Genomic DNA, 14,605 nt, shown 5'->3' with positions numbered 1-14,605 from the left:
TTTCAATAATTATACTTTGGTAAAAAGCATAATGTCATTTTCCAATCAAAATTCACAAAAAAAATGCAAAAGAAGAGATAATAGTGCATATTCAATGGGAAACATGGTAGTGGACCATTTTTATGGCTTCTTTTTACGTGTACATCACCTTATAAAGACTAAACCACTTACTACTCAAATAACCAAATTAAAAAAGTAATGAAATTGCACGAGTTTGTTGCATAAATTTCATCAATTAATTATAAATTTCATCAATTTTTATAGTTGTCCATCCACTTAGTAACGTATGATTAAAGGGTAGAAATTAGTCAGTTTTATTTATTCTTGAAAACTAAAGTAAGATGCTCAAAGTTGAACCATTATTTCCACATGAATAATACTTTGTTCACATTCACAAATATAAATACCACATTATAGGAAGCATTTTGTGTATAACCTTGAGAGAAATGATTTCTCTAAAAAAGTTGTTCAAATTTTCAATATGGTTTATCTTTTTCTTCTTTTCTACTATTGTATCAACTCCGGCGAGGCCATGGCTTGGTGGAGTCCGGCGAAAAATCCGGCAAAAACAAGATATGGTTAGCACCATTAGTACTACTAAAATTTCCATACACAAAGATTTGAAAGTCTTGTATTATCCTCAAACACTAGATCATTTCAATTATCAGCAAGAAAGTTATGTGACATTTAAACAAAAGTATATGATGTATTCCAAACATTGGGGAGGAGCAAAGGATAATTATCCTATATTTGTGCATTTTGGAGATGAAGAGCCAATGTATGATGATGAAATTAATTGGTTAATTCTTCCAGATTATGCTGCAAAATTTAAGGCTCTTGTGGTAATTATTGAGGTAAGTATGTTTATTAAGTCAATGAGTGTTTCTTTGTGATATAGTCCATATGTTTATAAAGAAGTAGACATCGCACGATGCTCGCTTTGTTTGAATTTTTTAAAATTATTTTTTTATACATATATTTATGTGCTAAAATTTGTTATATATTTAGATAAAATTCATGATATCAAAAGATTATATTTTATATTTAATTAATTTAAATCGGAAAATCTCATTCGCCAATTTTGTTTACATGTCATTTAAATTATTTAAATCTAAAATACATTAATAATCTCCTATTTAATTGCTGCCGCTGAAATTTATAATTTTAATTTTAATTGCTTATTAGATTAGTAAAAATAAGCTTTTATCTGTAAAAATAATATTAATTTAATAAATTGATTTTAGTTCAGTAAAAATAATTTAAGTTTTGTTCACCTTAATTTCAGTTAAATTACATGTTTTTAATTTAGCTTAATGAACAATCAATTTAACTTGACCTACATGTTTTTTACAAATAAGATAATTATGAAACGTTATTATCCCGAGTATAAAGTTTTTCTAAAACTACTTGGTATGACAAATTTTTGTATGTGACTCGCCATACGGTGTGGTCAGCCACAATTTTTATTTTATTTTTTTCTTAAAAATACCACAACTCTTCTCTTTTCTCTTTTCTTAGCTTCTTCTCCAACCCAAACCACACATCTCCAACAACCATATCTCTACTCGACCCATTTTCTCTCTCCTCTTTTCTTAGCTTCTTCTTCAAGCCAAACCTCATATTACCAACAACCATATCTCTACTCCATCCATTTTCTCTATCTTCTTTACCAAATCGCTGCAATTAAAACCTGAAATTGTAGAAATTGTAGAAATTGGGTGTCAATTTGCTGTGAAAAATTGTGATTAATATCCTTAAGATCAACAACAACATTTGAAGTAGTGAAATCGATGAGAACAAAAGAAATTTGATCTCGTTTTCTTCGTGGAATCTTAGATCGAACATTTTACGTCAAAAATTATAGGGTGTTGCTAATTTGGTCAGGGGTTACTTGTAGGGTGTTACTGGTTTTGTCAGGGGTTACTTGTAGGGTATTACTAGTTTGGTAAGGGGTTACTTATAGGGTGTTACTGGTTTGGTCATGGGTCACATGTAGGGTGTTACTGGTTTGGTCAGGGGTCACATGTAGGGCGTTACTGGTTTGGTCAAGGGTTACTTGTAGGGCGTTACTGGTTTTGGTTAGGGGTTACTTATAGGGTGTTACTGGTTTTGGTCAAGGGTTACTTCTAAGGTGTTACTGGTTTGGTATGGGGCCTACAAGCAACCCTTGAATAAGTAACAAGTAAACATTGAATAAGTAATTCATACAACTAATCTTTGAAGTAACTCATATAAGTAACCTTTGAATAAATAACTCATACAAATAACCCTTGAATAAGTAACTCATACAAGTAATCCTTGAATTAACCCATACAAGTGACCCTAAAAAAAAAAAAAATAATAATAATAAAAAAAAATAAAAAAAAAAGTAACCCCTAAATAAGTAATTCATACAAGTATCTCCTAAAAAAAATACAAGTAACCCTCACAAAACCAGTAACCCCATTATGCGCGTAAATAGTAACCACATAATGCGCGCGTCTGAATCCGTTATTTTTACTGACTTGGCAGCAGACCACACGTTGTGGCCTGCTACACCAAAAAAAACTCTGACTTGGTATTCACATCTATTTTATACTTGTATATATTATCTTTATCTAACTAAGTGATACTGTATAATTTTAATCATAATTGTTTTTTTTTTTTTTTTTTTTTTTTGGTGATGTGAAGCATCGATATTATGGGGAGTCGAGGCCATTTGGAATGTCAATGGAAGAAATCTTAAAAAATACAACCGTTCGTGGGTATTTCAATTCTGCCCAGGCTCTTGCTGATTTTGCTGAAATTATTTTGTTTTTGAAGAAAAGACTAAATGCAATTTATTCCCCGGTTATTGTTGTCGGAGGTTCTTACGGTGGAAGTGAGTCCGACTTTTTTTTTAATTATTATTATATAATGACTGAGCCAACTTTTCTTAGAATGCTTTACTGTTTTAGTTAAGGATCTTGATAACAAACACTTTCAAGACGTTAGATAATTAAGGCCCTGTTCACTTCCCCTTAAAAATAATATGAAGGTAAAAATAATTTCAGTTCACTAAAAATTAGTTCAATTCAGTAATTTAATTTCAGTTCAATAAAATAATTTCATTTCAGTAAAAATAAGTTTAGTTCAATAAAATTCAGTTTTCTTAAAGAAAAATTATAATAGAAAATCAGTAAAAATAATTTCTTTTTTTTTTTTACAACAAGTAAAAATAATTTCAATTTAGCAAAACTAATTTCATATCAGTAAAATTAATTTATGTTCAGCAAATATAATTTTGTTTCAGTAAAAATAATTTCAGTTCAACAAAAATAAGGTGAAATGAACGGCCTAAGTAATATATATATAAACTATTTTTTTTTTTGACACAATATATAAACTAAAATAGCAATCTGTTTTATGCTTGAAACACTTGTTCTCTTATCTGATGTCACGAAAATGTTAATTAGTCTTTTCCTAATTAGATTACGTGTCTTTTAATGGTAAGGAGGACCTTGACCAGAGTTCAATTCTCACGATTTTTTGGTTCATTATTTGTGGCTAGGCATTTGGGAGTAAAGGGAAGGATAAGGGAATCCCTACTTCCACTAGGTAGAATTCGAACCCCAAACCTCTAGGATTGGGGAGGTATGGGTATATACGAAAACTATTTCATTTCCTCATAAGATCGACCATACGTCCATAACTTTAGTATTTTTCCATTCATTTTCAGTGCTTGCTTCATGGTTTCGACTCAAGTATCCCCATATTGCTCTTGGTGCTCTAGCAGCCACAGCTCCCGTGCTATATTTCGATAACATGATTGAACAAAATCACGGCTACTATTACGTCGTAACCAATGATTTTAAGGTGATTAAAAGTATATTAATTAGAACAGTTATTTGTAATGTTCACATTTCATTCCAAAATTAAATTTAAGGATTGTGTCATATAGTTTTGCTTACTAATCATTCAGGAAGCTAGTGAGAGTTGCTATAACACCATCAAATCATCGTGGGATGAAATCGACAAAATTGGATCAACGCCAAAGGGTCTCTCCTACCTTAGTAAAAAGTTCAAAACTTGTAGGTGAGTACTATTTCCTCGATTTCAAAATAATTAATACACTTTATACACAGCTTGTGAGGTATATAAATTTTTTAAGAAAATACTTAACTAATATGGAGTATTTGTTTTTTTTTTATTATTATAATTAGAAAAATTTACACATTGCACCCATTTAAAAATATAAATTGTAACTTATAGCCTAAAAGTTGTTATAAATTGTAAATTGGAGCCTAATTTAACTTTTTCATCGATTTGCGTGTCAAAAAATGTTTGTTTAAGGTTTTTAGGGGCCATTTTATCCTTTAAGAATCCGAAATGAGCTCGGAATTGACAAAAAAATAAGGATGTTTTTAGAAAATAAGAACACAAAATAACCAAAAATTTAATTATAACACCACAAAATTTCAAACTTTTATTATAACACCACAAAAAAAACAAAAAACAAAAAATTATTTCACCACCACTTTCGAACGCCATCCAAAACACCGTTGGCACCACACTTTACACGTGTCAGTTAATTATTTGATTAAAGCAAAGAAAAAAAAAAAAAACCATAACTCCTAACCCCAGCCACCACCCTCACCACCGGCGCTGGTTCTCCCTGCCTCCACCGCCGTTACTCCATTCCCGGTTGTCGGCTCCCCCAGACAACCACCCTGGACTGACGAAACCACCCCTACTCCTCTGCTGCAAGCCCCACTGTCGCAAGCCCCTATGTCGCAAGCCCAACCAAGCCTCACACTAATCCAGCATCCTGCCATCACCGGTGAAATATCCTCTCCCGAGCCCAGCCGCCAAGCCCAATCGGCGCTTAAAACATCCCAGCCACCCACAAACGAAAACCATCCACCTTGAAACACCCCAGCCTTGAAAGTTGAAACACGCCATCCTAACCACGAGCGTAACGGCCGAAAGCTCGAAAACCACCCAAATTTTCCACCCTAAAAAATGGTCGTAATCGACCATGGAAATCCATAATGGTCGATTTCCACGGTCGATTTGACTATTTTAAGTGGGGAAAGGGGATGATTTTACGCAGTTGTTGCTGGGGTAGGTAAGGGAGCGCTAGCGATTGGGCCAGGGTTGTGCGTAGGCGCGTTTAGGCTAGGGTGGAGCGCCGGCGGCGGCTGAGGTGGGAGTGTAAAGGAGTGTCGGTGACTGGGGTTGGGATGCAAGCAGTGGTGGTGGTGGGGCTAGGTTTAATTTTGGGGTTTAATTTTTTTTTTAACTATTAATATGGTGACATGTGGCAATGTGGACCCCACTTAACGGATTCCATCCAAAAATCCGTTTAGTGGTGGTAAAATCAAAATTTTTTGGTTTTTTTTTTTTTTTTTTTTTTTTTTTTTTTGTGGTATTATAATAAAAGTTTCAAACTTTGTAGTGTTATTAATCAAAGTTTTGGCTATTTTGTGGTGTTATTTTCTAAAAAATTCAAAAAATAATGCCAGTACCTCGTTTTGCGTAACAGAAATGTATCCATTTGTGGGCAACTATTTTTTCCTTGTAAAAACGAGGCACTTACGTTAATTTTTTTTGCCAGTTTCGAGCTCAATTTGGGTCCTTTATGGCTAAAATTTCCATTAAAACCTTAACTGAACGTTTTTCGACACACAAACCGATGAATTGAGTTGCAATTTACTCCTTTCGTCCCTAAATTACAATCCTCTTTGGAAATTTACACGGGAATTAAGGAGGAAAGAATAAGACAAATAACAATAATTAGATAATGCAATAGGAAGTACAAAGATAGATTAGTTATTACTCATGACATGTCATCAATCCTTTGCAAAAAAAAAAGGACCAATCACATGCTCCTAATTGAAAATTTTTAACCAATCATATTCATTGTAATTTGGCACAAGGATTATGAGTGAGATTAGGTAAGGATGAGTGAGAAAGCATTAAATATAAAACAGAAAAAGAGAGTTGATTTACTAAAAAAAACTTACCAAAAATAGAAAGGAGGAATGTAATTTTGGAATACCAAAAATAGAAAGGAGGAATGTAATTTAGGGACGGATGGAGTACTATTTATAACAACTTTTGGGCTGTAATTTGCATTTTTTTAATGACTACAATTTACAAAATACAAGTTTTTGCAATTTGCAAATTTTCCTTATTATTATTACAAACTACCTCTTAAATAAAAGTATTTTTTTTTTACCCAAAAATACAAGTATTTCTTAGTTGTTAGTTATTACGAGCATATGTCAATTGGTATTAAAACCTTACAAAGAACTCGAGGGTTTGTTACCTCATCACTCAAAGCAATTTGAGTACGTCATTAAAAAAAATACGTAGTAATAATTGTTCTATATATTGTATCGATATTTTCAAAATTTATAATTAACCCACGTGTCTTATACTCTTATTATTGCAGATTAAAATTTTAGTTAAGTGATTAGATAATATGAAACTGAAGCTCAATCCGAAAGATGAACATTTAAAGATTTGATATTTATGGGGTGCATGCAGCCAATTACAGGAAACAAGGACGTTGAAGGACTTCTTGGAGAACATGTACGATGATGTAGCACAATATAGTAACACGGACAATAATCCATCCATAATATGCAAAGCAATTGATCAAGGAAACAAGGGAACTGACATACTTAGCCGTATATATGCAGGAGTTCATGCCTATTTTAATGGAACTCATCATAATTGTTTAAATACTAATTACTTTGATGATTATACAGTTGAAACTAATATTGGTTATGATTGGCAGGTACGTAATTCATTTATTATGTTGTTATTAATTATTTTTTATACTATAATTTATTTGACTTAGAAATTGTTTAGTCAAAGTGCATATTTTGCCCGTTTGTGATCGGTTTTTTGTCTCTTGTTTCTATTTTTTATTAAAATAAAATAAATGGTAATGTTGTATGTAGTCTTTACGCATAAATTAGTATAATTAATGTTATATTTTCATTTAATAAGTCTTGTGCAAGACAAGTGTACGTTAATTTTATTGTAAGACTGTCAATTTGAGAGTAATTTTAACTTTTTTTTTTTTTTTGTAAAATCACTAAAAGGGTAACTTTTAGTTTGTCGTTAGTTTGAATTATATTTTAATGAATAATTTCTTATAGATTCATGATTACATACTATAAAAACTAATATGATTAATCTAATACATTATAAGAATTTTGTAAGATAGAATTTATTATTACAAAAATAATAACTTTTGTAGTACAAAGGGTAACTTTAAATATTTTAATAATAACTTTAATGCTTCTTATAATAAATAAACGTACACCCGCCTTTTTGGAGATTTTGTGATTTTCATTTGTTTTTGCCTTCATTAATGTTAATTGCCTTTTTTAACTCTTAAGAATAACGTACAGATATTTATTTTCATATTTTTCATCATTATGTTGCCAATTAACAAATGAAAGAGCTCCCGAAAAATGGCTAGATATGGCACACATCTCATCTAGTTAAATTAGTACATTTCATGTTATTAAAAAAAAATTATTTTTTATTTATGGGATGTTATAACAACTTAATTGTCTTGTGTATATTACAATTTTTTTATGAAAATAATTATAACATCATTACAATTAAATGTGTATATTGTGTTGTAGACATGTAGTGAGATGGTGATGCCGGTAGTTCGAGGTACTAGCAAGTTGTCTATGTTTCCTCCTCAAAAATTCAAAATACAAGAATTCATTCAAAAATGCAAGAAAAAATACAATGTTACTCCTCGCCCTCATTGGATTACAACTAACTACGGTGGACATGTATGTCAAAGTTCAATTTTTTTTATTGTTATTGATATTATTTTTTAATTTCAATCTTTTTTGACGAATTTTCAATTTTTGAAAATGTTATCAGGATATGAAATTAGTCTTGAAAAGATTCGGCAGTAACATTATTTTCTCGAATGGGCTCAAAGATCCTTATAGTAGTGCTGGGTAACTTTCTTACCAATTAAGTAATTAACTACATCTACAATTACTTGTTTATTGGGACCCGTTCCTTTTTGTTCATCCTATATTTCTATTAAACATAATTTTAAAGTAAAGTAAGAACAAAAACGAACAGAGAAAATAAGATTCATTTTGTTTTAATGCATTAGAGTAACTCGAGTGGTATATGATAAACTATAAAGTAATCCATATTATTGTTTGTTGGCTAATTAACACATTAAACTAAATCGTTTATAAACTATAATATCTCTCGTTTGTTGTCTTATTTTCATACGGTTTTTTTTTCCTTTTACGTACATTGATCTATAGGGTGCTGCACAACTTGTCCGATAGCATCGTTGCCATTTATACAACAAAAGGTTAATAATTTTTTTAGTAATAATAAGTCGTTCACACTTTAATTTATTAATTAAATGTTTGTTATTATTTTTATTTTTTTTTAACTTATGGAATATTATGTTGTTGTATATAACAGGATCTCATTGCTTGGACATATTTTCTGCAAAGAAAGATGATCCTGAATGGTTGGTTAACCAACGAAAAAGAGAAGTTGAGATTATGAGTGGATGGATCAAACTATACCATAATGATCTCTACAAATACATCAAGTAGTATTTGTTCCCAACCTCAAATTAATATATACTTCCTACAATATGACGTATATGTAGTTAGTGACTCAAAGTAAAATTGCAATCACGTAATTTTATGTTTATAAAAATGACTGCTATGTCTAAGTATGTTGTCATCTGTTTCAAACTACTACCTCTATTTTAAATTATTTGCAACGATTTGATATAAAATGTAAGTAGAAAATGTTTGATCATTACAAATAATTTGAAAATGAGGTGGTAAATACTGTAGTTTAGATTATGATTGACTAAGGGCATGTTCTGATTGACTGAATTGAGTTGAACTGAACTGAAAATAATCTGAAGAGAACAGGCCCTAAAGTGAAATGGTGGAAGCCCGGTGTTACTAAGAATTAAGAAGGCAAACCACAATTTCAGAATGCATAGCTGAAACAAAATGACCAAAATTTGATCCACCTGACTACCCAAGAAATGTTAACTAATTTGCTACAAGGAATCCAAACACCAGCCCATCCCTACTCTCTTGAGTCTTGACTCTTGGTGCCTTTGTGCTATGATTCCATGAACCATCTATGAGTATATACTTCATCATACCATGATTCCCTAGATCATGTAAGATTGTTTTGAAAAACCCGAGAGGACAAATTGGATCAATCTCGAGTGGGTGAAGCATTTGGAGAGGATCACAAATTGTCGATATTAGCAATTGGTGCTGCATCATTCCAGAATCAATAATAGCTTGAATGGAGTATACTGTCACTAACTTGATTCTAAACACCTGGTTATTCCTTATTAGCCAGAGTCCCCATAATGTGCAAAAGTCGGATATAGAAGATGTCTCGGTCCTTCAATGAAAGTTCCTGGTTGAAATATGAATGGATGCCTAGACTTCCACACCTCCAAGTATTCTTGCAAATTCACAAAATCCACAAAAGGATTACATTAGAAGAAGCATCATTTTAAAGCAATTTCCAAATGAATAGTTTTCATGTGCCGGATAAGTACCTTTAAAACTACTCTTTCTGATTTTTTTTTTTTTTTTTTTAGTGCATTACTTACATTCACATGGAGTTTAAAAAGAAATAATTTGCTCTGGTTACTTTGCTTTATTTATGTCAAGTCTATAATAATTACACATTTTCACTCTTTCTTCACTCGCCCATGTTTTTACATTCTCTCTTACCTTTCAATTTATGTTCACTCATTACTCATCAATATTTTCTTAAATTGCGTAATCACTAAGTAGAATATAAAAGAACATAGGGAGAAATATATGCAAGCAACAAAATTCGTGAATTAAGCAGAGAAGCGTTAAGCTTCTTCATGATTTTGAAACTTGGGAATACATACACTGTATTTGTGATGTCTGATATCAGAGGAGAATGATTTTACAGATGACATTAAATACATTGGAAAAAGGGTAACATCTACAGATTGGCATGAAAAATAAAAAAAAAAAGATTATCATCTTATGCACACATCAAACAATGAACAAGACTGTTAGAGCTCTGAAAGAATGGCGGGAATGTAGTGAGATAACTCAGCAGTAAGCGATTGAAATCCATTTACAAGCTGAGTGTGGAACTCCTGGTCTTCCTCTCCAATCAACCTGAAGTGTACTCTAATTGCCCTCTTACAAACAGCCATAAATTCAAGAAGTGCGGCAATGAGTTGCTGCAATTCCTGCGAACGAAGCCTAGTTGCAGGCTCACCTGATAGAAAAGCAGTACACACACTCAACACTCCACTATTTACCTGCAAGGAGCAATTTCCAATATCAGGATTCATCAAACTAGGCTTCGTTACACATATAAAACCAAAAGGTGTCGCTCAGACTCAGAAACTCATGTGAACATTATATTTCTATGTTACTCAAACATTGCTATTTGTGTCGGATACAGGTATACACCCAACTGTCAGATGTGTGTTTTTTTTTTCTAAGAAAGTCCATGAGTTTATCCCACAACGACGTGCCCACACCCAAGTCAAAGTATCGAAGATCTCACATGATCTCGAGGTGAAATGAAGAGTCTGAGTACTACAGCAGGCAACGTGTTTTTATGAACTTGTACATAATTTTGGTCTGAGTAAAGAATTCGTAACGGATACTTCAAATAATGACAAAATATCATAGTCCAAGTTACATAGTTTTTGGGGATTGTCTCAATTTGTTCATCTATTTGTTGAGATTTTCCCAGTCTATACAAGGTTATAATAAATGCTCTACAAAGATAAGCAATAAACACCAGCTAATATGGAAAAGGTGTTTCTTCAGTCAATTATAAGCCACATAAGAAAAATGATACAACTAACACACCGAGAGTCGGAGAGAATTGGAAGAATCCCCATACATGGCCTCAACCTTCATTCTCTCCAATGAAACAAGACTACGTTAGACCTTCAAAGACTAAGGACTACATGCAAGAAAAGAGTTATATGATGCATCATGAAGAACATCTGCACAGAATTTCAAAAGCTTGAGGCAACTACTTCACTGTAAGATCTAAACTATTGAGGTATTAACAAACCAGAACACTTAGTATGACATACATGTTGCAACTAGGTCAGAGACAGAAAGATTAGGGCATCAGACACAAGTTATCATATGACAGGCTAAAATAGGCAAAGATTTCATAATACTCACTTGAACTGCCACACTGCCTTGCAATATTCTCTGCAGGCTCTGTAAACGTGGTAACTGGTCCCCTTCAGAGCTTCGAGGTTCTTCAAGTTCATTTCGAAGTGCAGCTGTCCGAGTTTCAATCATTCCAATTGCATTTTCCACAGGAGAGAACTCCATAGATTCAGATTTTATCACCAAAAGCCTGTTAACAAGAGCAGGAAAGGAGCCTTCTGTCTGAAGAACTGTACGCCGTTTCCACTGATCCTCTAATCCAGCTTGAGTCTTCCCGTTTTTAGTAAAGGGGGTATCAAATAAAAATCGATCAAAAACACGAGCACGTACACTTCCAGTGGATAGGGAAAATATCCTCTCTCTCCTACTACCCAAGTCTTCATCTTCCATGACAGGATCAACAGCAGTAATCTGCAAGTAACAGACACCAGGCTGCAACTCCTCTGCCTTCACTTGCCTAGAATCTTGAATAATATGAAGTCTGTGATTACCATCCATCCTGGATTCATATGTATGGCTAAGCTTTTCCATGATATCTCCAAGCCGTACATCACGGGGCTCCCTGTATACATATTCTTTTTTATCCAGCTTTCCAAATTTCTCACCATAAAAGCCTACCCTATAATATGTAGCATCGGCAAAGGGAATTGGGCTTGCTTCTTGTTCAAGGATAGATTCATAAATACTGGTTAGCATTGTGTGACATTTGGCTAGCTGTCCATATGCCCTTCTGCTTTTGTACACTGGAATTACCAATTCTAGAATGCTAGCACAAAAGTGATAGAGCTCAGCTTGAGAAAAAAGTTTGTTAGCAAGCTGCAAATATTTCACAGCTGAATCAACAGTAAGCTTTGAAGCACCATATCCCTCCACCTCTGCAGCAGCTGTCTCAGAACTTATCTCATTGTTGACCATAGGACATATTTTGCGGAGAGCAGCAACATGCTCTTTGCTCCATACGCCGTCATTTCTACTTACTAGAGCCTGCAAAACATGTGGCATTATCACTTGTATAAGCAATGTTAATCCAATCAATGTTTCATAACATTCAAATAGGCCAAAAATTTGGTTCTTGGACTACATTTCTTTCACATATGAATCCCAACCTGTTTGTTGCAAAAAGATCTAAATGTACTTCCTTCGTTTCTAGCATTTCCTAAAACCTTATTAACAAGGAAGTACATTTAGATCATTTTGCAACAAACAGGTTGGGATTCATATGTGAAAGAAGTGAAAGAAATGTAGTCTAGTGGAAAGGCACAAATGTACTGTGTAACATACTTTAAACTTGCTAAAACCTGAAATATGCTTGGACTGGATTGGATTGTGCAATGACTTTATAAGATATGGTGTTGATACATATGTGCTTCATAAATTACATGCATAAAAGATCACAACATGCCCAATTCCGTCAAACTAAAAGATAAATATGCATACAAGAATGCTCAAGTTGCCATATCATTCAGGGATATGTATAGGAAGAAGGTTAGACACTAAAAACATAATTGTTAATGAAAAATGTATTTATCAAAGGGATATGTAATAGGAAGAAGGTTAAACACTAAAACATCATTGTAAATGAATCATGTAATTATCAATTTTGACAGAGGCTTTTTAAATCAAAGTAAGATGTATACCTGCATAACAACACCTGCAACAGCAACTGCACACTCTGCTGCTTCCGCCCAGGATTGCATTTCCTGATGCGCATCACATAGATGCAGTAGCCACATTATGTGAAGATCTGGAACAGGAGCAAATGCTACAGCAAGTTTGTAAAAGCTTTCTGCAGCAGCATATCTGTCAATGTTCATCACAGGGCCCTGCCAAGCCAAAGGCAGAAAGTACAACAATTTCGGGTGTCAGTTTGTTTTCCACATTATATGCCTAGGATGCTTGGACTCAGGTCAAGAGTGAGACTTGCGTATTGATCTAGACTGGTACAAGTGTCAGACTTCGGTATGGATCCAGATAGGAAAATTCATAACCCCAAGAACCCGGGTACACAAAAAATAAATAAATAAATAAATAAACCTTAACAAATTATCCGTAATAATAAAAATATGAAATAAAATTTAGAACAAATTTTATAAAATACTAGTAATAAGTAGTTGCTCATAAACTCAGTTTCTTATATTTAATTCACTGCTTGTATATCACTGGAACTCTGGAAGTTAGGTGAAAAAAAAAAAAGTTCCAATGCCCATGGTACCCACACAAGTAATAAATCAGTAATCAAAACTGACATTTCTCATTAAAAAAAAAGACTGGGGTGACCAAATACATTTATTGTTCAGAATTTTAAAAAATTTAAATGAGTGAGAGAAGTAAATAGGAAGTCAAATGAATTGTTGAAGAAGACAAGCATCCCGTTGCCAGGAAAGAATACCAGCACGATGTGTCGTGTTGACACCAGTACAGAAGGAACGGTGGGTTGAGTCCAAGCATCACAGATATAACTATATAAGCAGTTGTCAGAGTAAATCTTACCAGAAGTGCATGTTCCAAGCTCGCATCAAGAGCCAGAATTAGATTGTCAGAGAGATGTTTAACTTCTGACCAAGACCACCTATTCTCTGTAGACCTTTCTGGAATAGCTATCAGTGCAGACTCAGGAAGACCACAATCCCTCAGCAAACTGGAGCTTTTCACTTCATCTGCCATTTCCTCCAAAGATTTACGAAGCCGCTGCTCTTCACCACTCTCTTCAAGACTTCCATCAGGCTTCATCAGAGTAGTTTGTACATCTGACATCAGCTCTGACAATGTTATGGTCAGCATGACTCTAAGCCTTGTAGTTTGCATGAAGTGACAGAAAGAGCTCTGCAAAAAGTAAATATATTACTTGTTTTTGAAGAGTGAAAAACCTTAAAAGGAGCAGAAAAAGAAGCAGCACTTGATACATGTAATGGTCATCAGCAATCAGAAACATACCCTTACAAGAATCTGAAGCCCAACAACTGCCCTTTTTCTGATGTTTTCATTTCTATAGACAGCAAGACGAAGAAGATGGAAAGCAATTTGTTTAAGAAAACGATCATTCTCACGTGACATTAATGTTGATCCATGGGAACTTAATATACTGTTAAACACCAGCAGAAGAGCTTTCCAGAATTCAAGTGGCTGATTCCTTGAGAAGAAACTCGTGAATATGGATGTAATGCAATCAAGTTTCCCGTAATCTGTTGCAATTCCATGTGTTGCTGCTGTTTTAGAAAACTTCTCAATAATTTCTAGGACTTGAAGACTAACAGCAGCACACAAATTCTCCTCCCAAAGTTCCTGAAGAAAAACAACATTATTACCCATACAAAACCATTCCTAGACAAGACAAGAGAGACCAAAATGCAGGACAGATCCCAGGTAAAGGGATCGCGTCATCTAGTAAGATCTATTAAAATATGAAA

At 33.5% G+C, this 14,605-nt stretch overlaps 2 protein-coding genes across 3 annotated transcripts in view; one reads left to right on the top strand and one right to left on the bottom strand.

Moving 5' to 3' along the window:
• The first annotated feature begins 291 nt into the window (after nt 1-291).
• LOC145637945 (uncharacterized) lies at nt 292-8,831 on the top strand. Its single transcript, XM_081688939.1, has 9 exons — nt 292-854; nt 2,671-2,860; nt 3,698-3,834; nt 3,941-4,053; nt 6,511-6,763; nt 7,626-7,784; nt 7,879-7,958; nt 8,283-8,332; nt 8,449-8,831. Exons 1-9 carry the CDS (start codon nt 447-449, stop codon nt 8,583-8,585), a joined length of 1,527 nt encoding a protein of 508 aa, XP_081545065.1. The 5' UTR covers nt 292-446; the 3' UTR covers nt 8,586-8,831.
• Nucleotides 8,832-9,835: 1,004 nt separating this feature from the next.
• Nucleotides 9,836-14,605, bottom strand: part of LOC145639077 (guanine nucleotide exchange factor SPIKE 1-like) — a 28,506-nt gene continuing 23,736 nt past the window's right edge. For both annotated transcript variants that reach the window (XM_081690213.1, XM_081690214.1), the window contains exons 26-30: nt 14,133-14,480; nt 13,689-14,021; nt 12,836-13,021; nt 11,208-12,182; nt 9,836-10,318 (exon numbers count right to left, since the gene is read on the bottom strand). In XM_081690213.1, coding sequence (XP_081546339.1) covers nt 10,064-10,318; nt 11,208-12,182; nt 12,836-13,021; nt 13,689-14,021; nt 14,133-14,480 — 2,097 coding nt within the window. In that variant the 3' untranslated portion in view covers nt 9,836-10,063. The remainder of the gene's footprint in view (nt 10,319-11,207; nt 12,183-12,835; nt 13,022-13,688; nt 14,022-14,132; nt 14,481-14,605) is intronic.

Source organism: Chenopodium album, chromosome 7 (genome assembly GCF_948465745.1).
Source record: "Chenopodium album chromosome 7, dcCheAlbu1.1, whole genome shotgun sequence".
Lineage (NCBI taxonomy): Eukaryota > Viridiplantae > Streptophyta > Magnoliopsida > Caryophyllales > Amaranthaceae > Chenopodium > Chenopodium album.
The sequence above is the reverse complement of the archived record's forward strand: the minus strand, read 5'-3'. Positions and strand labels throughout refer to the sequence as shown.